Here is a 13405-nt window from a genome sequence, read left to right as displayed (position 1 = left end):
ATCCATCTAGGATGGCATCAAGAGCATGAGAGTCATACACCCAAAGTGTTATCTTACTGGCATTTGTTGCTTGAAAGCACAATGAACTAAATTGAAATCTTGACCTGGCCACTGACAAATCTATTTGGACAAGTCATTTAACCCATATGGCCCAGGGCTGCGGGAGGCAGCAGCACCCATGCTGTAAATGCATCTGATGGATTAAAGGGGCTAAAGTACTCAGTGTAGGCACTGCACCATGGCTAAATGCCTGAACGTGCAGCTTTTCACAATGGAGTGCCAGCAACTGATAAGAACAAGCTCCTGATCTGAGTGACGATGATTTTCAGTGCTGACTGTTCATTAAATAAGTTTACCAATGTTAACTACCTTGAATTTGATAAGCGAGAGGTTCTTAGGGGTAAAACACCATCCTTTGCCCGGGAGACATAATGAAAGAGCAAGTGGGACGAGATGTCAAGGATGTGTGACTCCAGGTGAAAGGCCGCCAGTTCACCACCATCAACTTTTCTGAATGACTGAAATTTTCCACAAAATACAGGTTAAAAAGAGGCCTTGCTTAGTTTTCCTGTGGAATATTTATTATAATATTTGGCAAAAAGATAAATCTATACTCTTAATCCTTGCACATACAGCTTGTTAGCCTTCACATTCCCTAAGATGCAAGAGCTGGTTCACTGCACAGAAGCTTGCAGCCACATTTATTAGAAAAATAGTCCCATTTGGAAATTCCCTTCTTCGAAGGTTTAAAATTTGTTCCCGGGCACTGCTCTTTCTGTTTTCATCAATTTCCATTCACAGGGCAGAAGTTCCGGCTCTTTGGATGCTGAGGCCACGGGATGGCCAGTCCCACCACAAACCCGCGTAACACTGGGAATCATGCAGCAGCAGTGTGAAGCTCGTCCTAACGTTTCCACCCAGATGGCTCTGGGGACAGCACAGCTGGGGGAATGAGCCACCAGAGCTCCTCAGCAACTGCACCCTAAGAGTCTGCCTGCAGGAGCTCCCATTCACCTTTTCTTCACAAACTTCTTTCTGGAAGCATTGGGATTTAATCGTCTCCGCCCAGCTCCCAAGGTGCTGTCCCGGACCTGCAGAGTGGCTGAGCGGCTGGAGATGTCATTCTCTGCAAAGGGAGAGACCCCGGCTATGTAGTCAGGGGCAAACACGTCGGTCTTCTGCCTGGCCTTGCGTGAAAGTCGCAGCTGAGGGAAGCGCTGATCCTCAGTCAGGTGGGGGTTGATGGCATATTTGCCCCCTTTGGGCGTGGGAAGTGAGTACTGCAAGTAAGAGAGACAGCTGTCAAAACAGGGAGCCGGAGCTGGGGCTGGGGCTGGGGCTGAGCGGTAGAGCGCTTGCCTAGCATGTGTGAGGCCCTGGGTTCAATCCTCAATACCACATAAAGATAAATAAATTAAAAAAAGGTATTATGTCTATCTACAACTAAAAACATATATATAATTATTTATAAGAAACTACCTTAACCATGTGATTAAAAGTTAACATCACTAGTAAACTATGCAACTAATGTACTGCCTGCTATAATGCACTGAGAACACAGTAACATTACTTCTGGGGTATTCCTGACCAACACATAGCCTGAAACTAACCATGAGCAATACCAGACAAATCCAATGGAGGGGAATATCAAGGTCATGAAGGATAAATCGTTGAGAAATGACTCCAGTTTAAAAGGGACTCAAGTGCCAGGAGTCATGGTGACACCTGAATCCCAACTACTCTGGAGGGTGAGGCAGGAAGATCATAGGTTTGAGTCCAGCCTGGGCAACGTAGTGAGACCCTGTCACAAACTAAAAATAAAACAAGGGCTGGGGGGTGTAGTTCAGCAGTACAGCATCCCCAGGTTTAATCCCCATACTGCAAAATTTTTAAAAGTTGCAAAATACTGCAGAAAATTAACATTTTCCCTTTACCTAGATGTCTGTTAATCTTTAACTATATCTGCTCTATCATCCTCTTTCTAAATATACATCCATCTTTTTCTGAAGTATTTGAAAGTATACACATAATGGCCCTTTACCCTCAAAAGAACGACAGTACAGTACATAACCAGTATATAACCACGGTACAGTTATCAAAAATGTACACTTCTGCATCCAGTTTTCCAACTTAACTATAAATCTAAAATTACTTCAAAACAAAAGTTTAAACACCCTCCTCATGTCCTAATGGCACATTTGCTGCTTGGGGGACACTGGTGTCAGGTGGCCTTCACTCCTGTACTCCCCACCTCTTAATCCACCTCTCTGGATCTCCTTGCAATAAACCCGAGGCTGCTGTGTGTCCAGCCCTGGCCTTTCTCCCATGCTGGGCTGCACTCTCTCCTTCTGTCCCGCCTCATGGGGCTTCTGTAGATTGTGTCCATCCCCCAAATCCTGCACCGGCCTCCTCTGTGTTCAAGGATCTGTCATGTGGCCCCCTCAGCACTCAGGGCGTGGAGTCACTGGCTACTTTTTTTTTTTGTGGTGCTGAGGATTGAACCCAGGGCCTTGTTTTGTGAGGCAAGCACGCTACCAACTGAGCTATCTCCCCAGCCCACTGGCAGTTACTTATCAGACTGCAAATTCCCCAAGAAATGCCCAGCAAGAGCACACTCTGCCCACGGGGCACCTGGGTCACAGGCTTTCAGCCTCTATCTCCTGGTCACGGCTGGACTGACTTTTCCTCGTCCACTGGTCATGCTGATTCTGGTCAGGGGAATGGGGAACAAGCCACTCACCCGGAGGCCTCGAGGATTCAGCACCTTGGGGTTGCGGGAGAAGTGCATGTGCAGGGTGCCATCATCACTGACCGTCACAGACACTTTCTTCAGCGTCTTGTTCCCACAATGTGAGCAGAACACTCGGCTCATGTCAGACGTTGTCCTGGGAGACCCAAAAGAAGAGGCTGTGTGCCGGCGGCACAGGCAGCAACTCAACCCCAGTGCACAAGGCGAGCCACAGGCCTCAGAGGAGGAAGTAACAAAATGGAGAGAAGGCTAAACCACATTATTCTTGCCTTTGTAAAAACAAAGGCCGCTGGTCTCCTGCTAAATGAAGATGTAAGCGAAAAGCTGCTGTCTTCCTCAGAGGGGAAAGGCAAACGCCACAGGAGCAAGTCACCAAGCCACCGTGAAACCAGCAGGATGCTGTTGCATTAAGAACTTTTCCTGAACATTGCCAGGTACTGTCCTCCAAGTTTAACACCAAAAGAATCCTAGAAAGTCAGTACTACCTTGATTTCACAGACCAGGAAACTGAGGCAAGCTAAGGCACCCTGTTGAAAGTCACATGGCTAGTAACCCAGGCAGTCTGACTGCAAAATGACAGCTCTTGACAATGCTATTCTTTTTCAAGGTGCATATTATCTCAGTTTTAACCCACCTTGTCCCCAAATGTCAGCTTGGGCGTTAACCCAGGAGGTGGCAAGAACTTATTAATGAATCACAGAGGAAACACTGTATAACCCATCATGGTTGATGGGTGTGGGTGCTGAAGGCAGACCCTGAGGCCTGGCCTCCTCCTGTCCACTCAAGCTCCCAAGGAGGACCCCAGACAGTAAAAGCTGCTATTGTCAAGGGCCAGGCAGGAGCCTGCATTCCTGTCTCTCGGGTTCCCCACCAACTTCTGATGGTCTGATGAGAGCTGTATGAACTGGCTGGAGAAGCCAGTTCCCTTATCTGCAGTATCCTGAGTGGACCAAGTGCCTCTACAGATGCTGGAACTAACTATTCTGTCTAAGAAACTGTTTAGTCATTGTAATAATCTCACAAGTATTTCCGAGCATTTCTAAGAATGAGTGTTAAATTTGGGGAATAAGGGCTTTTGTACAAAGGATAATGGGGAAATGGGTTTTTATGAAGCAAGGAGCTTTGCTCTCACAAGCTTGGTACCTTCAGTACGAGGAGAAAGGAAAACTACAGTAAGGGCAGAAGAACGCATGGGCAACTCTGAGGAGTGGCTGAAGTCCCCAGCAGAACTGCAAGGATGGTGGCAGGCTGGACCCCTGGGCCTTCAGGGAGGGGTTATTTTTAAGTCTTAGGGAAACAAGATCACACCCAAGTAACTCCCCAGTGTGGCAGCTTTGGGGTCCTGGTGAGAGAAGCCTCGATACTCCAGAACTGTCCCCAAAGGCCTCTGCAACATGGGGCTCCACACAATCTGTAAGATGACCAGAGCAAGCCACAGATGTGGGATGGCTAGAAGTTGGCCCAGGCTAAGTCCTGGGGCCACACTTTCACAGACAGGGTGAGGTCAAGTCCCTTCTACTCCAGCCAGAACCCAGGGCCTGCCCACAGAACACCAGCCCCACCACAGGAAGCACAACCTGAGCCTGGGAAGACGTGAAGAGAAAGGAGCAGTCAATACGCTATAGTTCACCTGAATACCTTGCCAAATCCTTCAAAGGATTTATCTTCCTAGTTCCTCACAACGCTTTCGATTTTATTTATAAGAGGAATCTGACGCACAGAGAAGGTAACAGAATTTGAAAAATCACACAGGTAACAGAAGGGATCTGGATGTGAACCCACATACTCTGGGTTCAGAGTCCACTTTTTTTTTTTTTTTTCCTTCAAATAGAAAAATTTCAGGCGTAGCCACAGACAGCAGAGCAAAATGCACTTCCATGTACTCATCACCGACTATTAACTGATGGCTCGTCTCATTTCATCTCCACTTCTACCTACTCTTTCCACTCGAGTATTATTTCAAAGCAAATCCTAGACATTCCATCCACAAATGTTTCGTTACATATCTCTAGAGAATCAATGTTCTTTGCTCCAGAACCTACATCCTTAACGCTATGTCGCTGAGATAAGGTGGGAGGTCAGGGTAACCTGTTGCAGGGGCTTCAGGGAACTGGTGGAAGCAGAACACAGCCCACACAGGAATGATGAAGTGGAAGGAGAAGACTCATGGCACAGGGTTCTCTTTTGGGAAGTAGCTAGTAGAGGTAGGAAGAGTGTTCAACAGAGGGGCCCTGGCTCGATTATCAGCCACCTACTTGAAACAGCCGTGACAGCGCAAAATGTAGCTCCGGGCCTCCCGGATCAGCATGCCATTCACTGCCAGCACGTGCAGCCCCATCTGCAGCAGGACATTCTGCAACCCACAAGTTAAACAAGTTTTAATGATGACTTTGTAACCAGTTAAGTGAACTCTGCACACCCTGATTTGGCTCACGATCTGTGGCTTCTGCTAAGAGAAGTGGGCTTGGCTCGCCTTGATACAGAGAGGACCCAGGTTTCTCTCTAGTTGCAAGTACTGGAGCCCGCGCTCATCACGAGCAATCCTCTCAACAGAGACCTTTATTTTGTCAGGGAAAATATTCTCCTGGCTACCTTCTCCACATGCCTGAGTCTAGAACTACACACGACTGAGAAGAAAGCACCAAATGACTGTGAATCTTGTTTAAAAAAAAAAAGGGTATTTTTAGTTGTAGGTGGACACGATATCTTTATTTTGTTTATCTTTTTATGTGATGCTGAGGATTGAACCCAGGGTCTCACACGTGCTAGGAAAGCAATCTACTACTAAGCCACAATGCCAGTCCCCTGCCTATGAAGCTTAAAGATTAAAAATTTAACATATTACACAAATTTTGCCACTATATGATATGATTGTGGCCTTCAAGCAAAATTCGCAATTACCAAAGAGCACAGGCGAAGTTTCTAGAACCAGGAAAATTGGCAGCACACAAAAGCAGCTCTGAACACATCACCAATCTCCACAGCACCGTTGCTGGTGACAGGCCTACCATTCTACCCACCTGCATGGCAAAGTCTGTAGTCACACAGCCAACACGCACATCCTTGGGGACATCGCACTGTTCCAGCTCCTGCTGGATCTGCCTGATGTTGCTGGGGGTTATCCACCCACCCCCGTCATCACTGTCTTCATCTTTCCTTTCTTCAAATCCCTCCTCCTCCTCCTCCTCCTCCTCCTCCTCCTCCTCTTCCTCCTCCTCTTCCTTCTCTCTGTCAGTCTGAAACATCAACAGAATCCACAAACTAAAGCCCACAGGAGCGGTGGGGAGAATCTGCATTGTCGCTGGGAAGAAATTTTGAGTCAGGGCCTTACCAGCAGCTCCTGTAGTTCACTATCAATATTAGGCAGCGGGTTCCTCCAGAACATAAAGGAACTGAATTCGAGGTTCTCAGGTTCATCAGCTGGGTGTCTATGATCTACCTTTTCTTTCGGGGGTTTGGGCTAAGATTTAAAAAAATAACAATGAAAAAAATGTGAAAATGGAGTTAGAGGTGAAACTGCATGACATACAAGTCAGATTACACAGAGCTAGAAAAACTGTGCCGTTGTGACAAGTGGCAGCAAAGAGCTGGAGGAACAGGGTTCATCTAAGGAGTTACCTTGGAGGGCAGATGGAAACCAGAAATGTGAAGAGGAGTTTCTGGGTGCTGAATAGAGGAGCTCACTTTAACCTTAAAAAAAAAAAAAAAAAAAGGTAAATCAGAGCTGGGCGCAGTGGCACATGCTGTAATCCCACTGGCTCAGGAGGCTGAGGCAGGAACATCACAAGTTCAAAGCCAGCCTCAACAACTCAGTGAGACCCTATCTCTAAATAAATATAAAAAAGGGATGGGGATTCAGCACAGTGGTTAAGTGTTCCTGTGTTAATCTCTGGTGTGCACACACACATGCAAAAAAAAAAAAAAAAAATTAATGAGAAAAACTACTATCATTTCCTCCTGGTTATAAATGTCAAAGGTATCTTAACATTAGCCAGGTGTGGTAGCACAGGTCTGTAACCCAGAAACTTGGGAGGCTGGAGCAGGAAGACTGCAAGTTTGAGGACGCCTTGGTAATTCAGTGAGACCCTGTCCCAAAATTAAGCTAAATAGGGCTGGAGATGTAGCTCTGTGGTAAAGCATCTCTGGGTTCAATGCCCAGTACCAAAAAGGGAAAACATTAAAAAAAGAGAAAATAAGAAAATAAGAATTTTTGTAATTCTATTTTGAGATAGGGTCTGGCTAAGTTGCTCAGGCTGACCTTGAACTTGTGATCCTACTGCCTTGGCCTCTTGAGTAGCTGGGATTCAGGTGGGTGCTACCAAGCCTGGTACAGGTCTCTTCTTTTTTAATCATTATATACAGAGCTGCAACAAACATCTTTGCCTGTTAAATTTGGAAGTATCATTAACATAAAGGCCTTAGGGTAAAATTGCTTGGACAAAGGACATGCTGCTTTAAAGCTTTTGATATGCAACATGTAATTCTTTGCCAAAAGCTGTAGTAAAGGATACTTTTTAGAAATTATAGGTGGGATTGGGAATGTAGCTCAGTGGTAGAACGCTTTCATAGCATGGATAATGTCCTGGGTTCAATCCCCAGCAGGACAAAAAATAAAAATAAAGTAAAATAAACCGGAGGTTGATAGATGCCAACCAGCTACACTGTGTTCAGAAAATCAGAGTCAGAGTTTATATAAAACTAATAAAAACTATTCCCTTCACCAACATCCTGCCAAAATGTGTATGTAGTATGTAGTTTTGGATTTTAGACTTTGGATTGGGGAACTCTAAACCTGTTGAAAACAAGTGAGGACAGTTCTGACTAGGGTATAAATGTGCATACACCACAGTCTTAACGGCTTTAGATAGAGGAGATCCAGCAGTTCTTTGCCAACACCATTAGAAAGAGATTATTATTGTTCCTTATTTGGCTTCCCAAATCCTGGAAAGAAGTAATGGGACCCAGGACACATCTAGTATCACTCTCTTCAACCTAACCATGTCCCTACAAGCTCAACAGTACCAGGGCACTCGACCACTGAGCCACATCCCTAGCCCCATTTTGTATTTTATTTAGAGACAGGGTCTCACTGAGTGGCTTAGCACCTCACTTTTCTGAGTCTGGCTTTGAACTTGTGCTGCTCCTGCCTCAGCCTCCTGAGCTGCTGAGATTTCAGGCATAGGCCACCACATGCCCAGCAGGATCCTATAGTTTTGAAGGTAGCGAGTACTGAGAGAAATAGCAAGTACTTTGTGCTCCTTTTTTACTTCCAGAAAGAAGTCTATTAAAATAAGCAAAACAATAAATAAAAAATAAGAGTTCACTCTTTGTATTTTCCACATTTAACTACCTTCCAGTCAACTACAGATCAAGATGATGAGATACTTTTGCTAACTGCTACGTATGAACCCTTTACATGAATCTAGACCCAAGAAAACTACTAATGATTGCATAGTCAACAATGTTAGGGTTACTACTCATGTTGTGCAGATGTAATGATGGCTCCTCGGCTATTTTTTATAATGTTTTTTAAGAGTACATGTATCTAGAGACATATGAACAAATACCTAAGAGTAACATGTGATGTCTGAGATCAAAATACTCAGTGCAATGGCTCAGTATAAATGAAAACAGGCTAGCCATGAGACAATAACTAAAAAGGAGCATGACAAGAATACAAGCTTCATTACACTATCTCCTCTACTTATATATATCTGACAGTTCCCAGAACAAAATAATAATAAAAATAAAGAATAAAACCCCCAACCTTCCTGATTTACCTTTTCTGGTTCTTGTTTTAGGTGAGACACCCCAACAAACTCTGCTTCCAACTGGTAAGTGAGTGCCAGCACCTGGATATCTGTGGCAGAGAGACTGGGATAGTCTCCGGTTTTCTTTGAAAACTCAGTCACTGTAAACAAGAGATTGACAACTTCAGTTAGGGGCAAAAAAACAACAGAACCTTGGGTAACCACAGTGAGTACCAGAAGAATTGAGAAAGATCATGATCCCATAAAAATGCCAACATTTTCATCCATTTTCTAACCTTTTTCTACTTATAGTTGAGAAATTTGTATTCTCTACCAAGATTCAGGCCAGTTAGGTTTATTGTAACATACTTATCAAGCACAGATGAAGGACCAGAAGAAAGTTAATAGAAACTCACTGAAAGTTAGCATAATATTTGTCCATGATTAGATTCCTTATTGAAGTTTTGGTATTACCATTATTTTTGTGGTACTTGGGATTTAACCCAGGGGTACTCTACCACTTTTTATTTTTTTGAGATAGGGACTACATTGCTGAGGCTGGCCTTGGGACCTGTGATCTTCCTGCCTCAGCCTCTCAAGTCACTGGGATTACAGGCATGCACCACTGTGCCCAACCTGAAGCTTTGGCATTAATTGGTAAGCTCTCTTCTCTCCCAGCTCTAAAATTCTCTGATATTAATATAACAATCTATGATGAAACAAAAAAACTGGATTGTTTGTAACAAAGAGTCAATTTTAAAAAAATAATTACAGTATGCTGAATACATAGTAAATGCCAGCTATTACTACTGTATATGCTGAGATTGACAAAACACAATATTCTGCTAATAGAGATGTATTCTGCTACAACAGCACAAAGAACAGCACATTGCTCACATTTTCTAAAAAAGATAAATTAGAGCAACTACAGTTTATTGTGCACTTACTGTGTACCAGACACTATGTTGAAAGCTTTACATGTTAATTTCATTCTTGACCAAATCCTACTAAATACTATTAATCTCAGAAAGATTAGGTAACTTTGCAAAGATCTCACAGCTAGTAAACTGGGGGACGTAACAAACAAGCAGAGTAGCCAGCAACTCTATCGGCAGTCTCTAACCTAAAACACTTCCAACCACTGACAGCCTTTCCTGCAAGCCATCTACCATCTTCTATTTGGAATCTAAATTAATTTAATGCATGCTTACAAAGTGCTGGACACAGTGCCAAGTGACATTCCCCATTTAACGTCCACAGCAACCTTGGTGGAAGGTGCTATTATTACCGTTTTACAATTGAGACATAGTCTGGGTGATACATCCGAGAGCACAGGTTTAGGTAGTGGCAAGGCCTAGGAAGAGTCAGGCCTCGGAGGCCTCTCACAAGGATCTAGAACGTGCTGTCTCTAGGTCAAAAGCTCTGATAGAGCAACCAGACCCGCACGCAACTCGCACCCACGCAGGTCCAGTGTGCACCCCGGTCCCCGGCTTCGCCGACGGTGCTGGGGCAGAGGCACTCACCCAGCCGCACATACTCAGGGAAGGGTTGTTTAAACCGCAGCTCGTAGGGCAAGACGGCGAGCCGCCGGCGCGTGGCCTTGTCCCGAATCTCGCTGACCACCTCCCGGATGGTGTAGATATTCTTCCCGATGTCCTGCGGGGAAACCATGCCAGCTCACACTCGCCCGCACCTCCCGATTCCGTGCGCTTCCTCAGGGCCTGCCAGCCCAGACCCCCCGGAGGGGCTGGAACTCCCTGTACCTGCAGTGCCGCGTCCCGTAGAAAAGCCCCAGCATCTGCCACAACGTGCTCCACCGGCGCCATGTTGGAAGGACGGGTACGCAACGCGCGTGCGCAGGACTTGCGTCCGCCCCTACGTCTCAATCCAGGCCTCCGGGAACCGGGAGGAGCTGCCACGACTTAATAGCGCCCCCTGGCGACCGGGCCCACATTGCCAGGCTCAGTGTTTCCCGTGCACGTGAGCAGCGACTCCTCCAGCTCAGATAGGGAGATATGGGAGGAGTAGTTCAATCTTGGGGTTTGAGGGAAGGAACAATCTCAACATCCATCCACCACTGAGCCACAACTCCAGCCCTTTTTACTCTGAGACAGGGTCTCAGTAAGTTGCTCAGGGCTTCGCTAAATTGCTGAGGTTGGTTTTGAATTTGGCAATCTTCCTGCCTCAGCCTCCCCAATCCCTGGGATTACAGGTGTAAGCCACTGCACCCAGCAGTATCTTTTTAAATTTTTAAAGTAAAACCTGTTTATAATAAAAATCAGTCAACAGGCAACCTAATTTAATCATAACAATCTTATGAAAGAAGTACTATTTTACAGACAAGTGATAACTATTTAACGCCAAGAGGCTCAGATAATTTACCTAGGAGGTGGTGGTAACCAGGTAACCCATGTAACCCTCAAAGAGACTGACTTGGAGATACTTTCTCATCAATTATGCTGTATGGCCAGTGTTTATGTACCCCCACTTCCTTTTGAGCACCTTGGATTCAGGGTCTATGTCTTATTTATCTTAATATCCTCATCTCTCTTCCCTAAGTAAGGCATAGAATTTGCTAGAAAATAATTTATTACTGAATTGAATGGAAGAGGTAATAGCCTCCACATTTCCTCTCATATTGGAGAGTCCATAATTATGAGCTGGCCTAATACATGCCATCAATTTTAGCTGAATGTTGACTTGAGTTTGTATGGTCTTTGTCCCCAATCTCTTCCTCAGGTTTCCACTGCAATCTTATCCCTTACCTGTGATTTATCTGTCCTACCTCAAAAGTCCATTGGTGCCCTGATGGTATCCATCAGCAAATACCCACATCCCTTTTCCTGCCCCCAACTTTTTCTGTCTCCTTTCTTAGCCCTCAGGTCTCTTCAGCCTCTAGAGCCTACTTTTGCTACTACCCTAAAACGGTGCAGCTGAAGGTGATTTCCAGTTTTCTAGCATGTCCTATTTTGTTTTTTATTTTTCAGCTTTCCCAATTTATCTGCAGGATTTGACATTGCTGATCACCTCCTTTTTCTGGATTGTTTTGCTTTGCCTCCTTTGGCTAATTCTCTTGTGATCCTGGTCTCTTTTCCTCTTGGATGGATTTCACCCTCTTTCATTTGACTCTCTTCTTGTCTTGCAACCAAGGTACTCCCCATAGAACTATCTTGGCATTTTTGTTTATATATGCACTCTGCTTCAGCGATACTATCTATCTCCAAGACTTCAATGATCACATTGTGAGGACTCTATTCCCAAATCATCATCTTCCCCTTTTCTCTCCTCCTCCTCCTCCTCCTCCTCCTCCTCCTCCTCCTCCTCCTCCCTCTTTTTGTTTGCAGTACTGGGGATTGAAGCCAGGAGCACTCTGCCACTGAGCTATATCCCCAGCCCTTTTAAATTTTATTTATTTATCTTTATTTCTGAGACAAGGTCTTGCTGAGTTGCCCAGACTGTGCTCAAACTTGACATCCTGTCTCAGCCTCTCCAGTTGCTGGGATTATAAGATGTGCATCAAGACACCTGGTGTACTCCTCCCAAATCCTTTGTCCAATCCCTGTCTTATTTCCCAGCCCTCCTTTTCTTGGAACATCCATCTGAAAACTTCTGGCATCTTCACTCAGGAGGAAGGTTTAAACTGAGATAATTATCTGTGCCCCTCAAGCTTTCTATGCTTGTTAGAGTCCCTTTTTAAAATTATTTTTTATTAAAGGCATTATCAACTAAAGCATTCAAGGTAAGAATCTCTGAGTCATCCCCATCTCCACCCTCACTCTCAACCAGTACTCGCTGCTCTCAGTACATTGTGTTGACGCCACTCTGAAATGTTTGTGGTATCTGGATCCCTTCCACAGCCATTCCCATTACTCTAATCAAGTTTTTATCTTTTTCCCAGAAAATAAAATTCCTTCAACACTTACTATTTGCTTTCTCTACTTTCTCCTTCCCCCATTGATGATCCACATTGACCTAAAAGTGGAGGGAAGATGTGGGAACTGGACTCCCTAATGAAGGAGATTTTTTGAAGTTGGCAGGTATCACTGTAAATGCTAAAGAACGATCTAGGTTTGTGATTCGCAAACTTGAGTATGCATCAGAATCACCTGGAGAGCTTGTGAGAAGATTACTGGGCCCCATCCTCAGTTTTGGATTTAGAAGGTCTTGGCAAGACCAGAAAATTTGCAATTCTGGTAAGTTTCAGGGGATGCTGATGCTGATGTTACTGACCTGGGAGCCACATTGGAGAGCTACCTTGTTATTTACTTCCTTTGGTGCTGGGGCTTGAACCTGGGTCTTGTGCAGGCTAGGCAAGTGCTCCACCACTGAGCTACATTCTCAACTCAGAAGCCATGTTTTGAGAACTACTGCTTTAGATGGATAATCTGGGAAAGAAATTTCAGACTTTGAGCTATTTTCTAGTAAACACTAAGAATACTTAAAAGATTTCTTGGCACTTAGTAACTTCTGTAGTACTTTTTTGTAGCATTTTAATCCCTTTTCTGTTTCCCTTTAACATTCTAAACGCCTCCCAAAGCCTTGGGACTCCCATTTATTCAACAAACATGTACTGAGAGCTAACACCATTACGGTTAAGCTTATATAACAGTCAAGAGCAAATTGATAATTTGTGCAATATCTAGGGGCACCTTCAGAGTTTTTGAATTTGAAATTGGATCTTGAAGCACTACCAGGGCAAAAGCACTAATGTGTGAAGTTTCAAGGAGTGTACAGGGAATTAAGGGTAAAACTTCTGGGTAGCACGGGGTATCTGGGGAGAGTTTCTATTTTTTCCACCAGGGATTGAACCCAGGGGCACTTAACCACTGAGCAACATCCCCAGCCCTTTAAAAATTTTTTTAAAATTTTGAGACAGGATCTAAGTTGCTGAGGCTGGCCTTGAACT

The 13405-nt window shown here is 44.6% G+C and overlaps 1 protein-coding gene across 4 annotated transcripts; it reads right to left on the bottom strand.

Moving 5' to 3' along the window:
• Positions 1–559: 559 nt before the first annotated feature.
• On the bottom strand, positions 560–10355 carry NOB1 (NIN1 (RPN12) binding protein 1 homolog). 4 transcript variants are annotated; one of them, XM_079117746.1, is made up of 9 exons: positions 10263–10355; positions 10023–10155; positions 8530–8660; positions 6368–6439; positions 6081–6209; positions 5770–5985; positions 5005–5102; positions 2741–2885; positions 560–1280 (listed from the first exon to the last, which is right to left on the bottom strand). In XM_079117746.1, the coding sequence occupies exons 1-9, from the start codon at positions 10323–10325 to the stop codon at positions 1011–1013; spliced, it is 1257 nt and encodes a 418-aa protein (XP_078973872.1). In that variant the 5' UTR covers positions 10326–10355; the 3' UTR covers positions 560–1010. The 4 variants fall into 4 exon arrangements, with proteins under 4 accessions (XP_078973872.1, XP_078973873.1, XP_078973874.1 ...); XM_079117747.1 differs by having other exon boundaries at positions 5770–5970; XM_079117748.1 differs by having other exon boundaries at positions 5770–5952.
• Between the last annotated feature and the right edge of the window lie 3050 nt (positions 10356–13405).

Source organism: Sciurus vulgaris (genome assembly GCF_902686455.1).
Source record: "Sciurus vulgaris genome assembly, chromosome: 17".
NCBI classification, from domain to species: Eukaryota; Metazoa; Chordata; class Mammalia; order Rodentia; family Sciuridae; genus Sciurus; species Sciurus vulgaris.
The sequence above is the reverse complement of the archived record's forward strand: the minus strand, read 5'-3'. Positions and strand labels throughout refer to the sequence as shown.

Excerpts from the sequence above, each read along its gene's own strand:
- NOB1 (XM_079117746.1), bottom strand. The coding sequence starts at position 10,325 with ATGGCGCCGGTGGAGCACGTTGTGGCAGATGCTGGGGCTTTTCTACGG. Across the intron at positions 6,210-6,367 it reads GTTTCCATCTGCCCTCCAAG|CCCAAACCCCCGAAAGAAAA; the intron begins GTAACTCCTTAG and ends TTTAAATCTTAG. Across the intron at positions 5,103-5,769 it reads CTACAGACTTTGCCATGCAG|AATGTCCTGCTGCAGATGGG; the intron begins GTGGGTAGAATG and ends TGTGGGTTGCAG.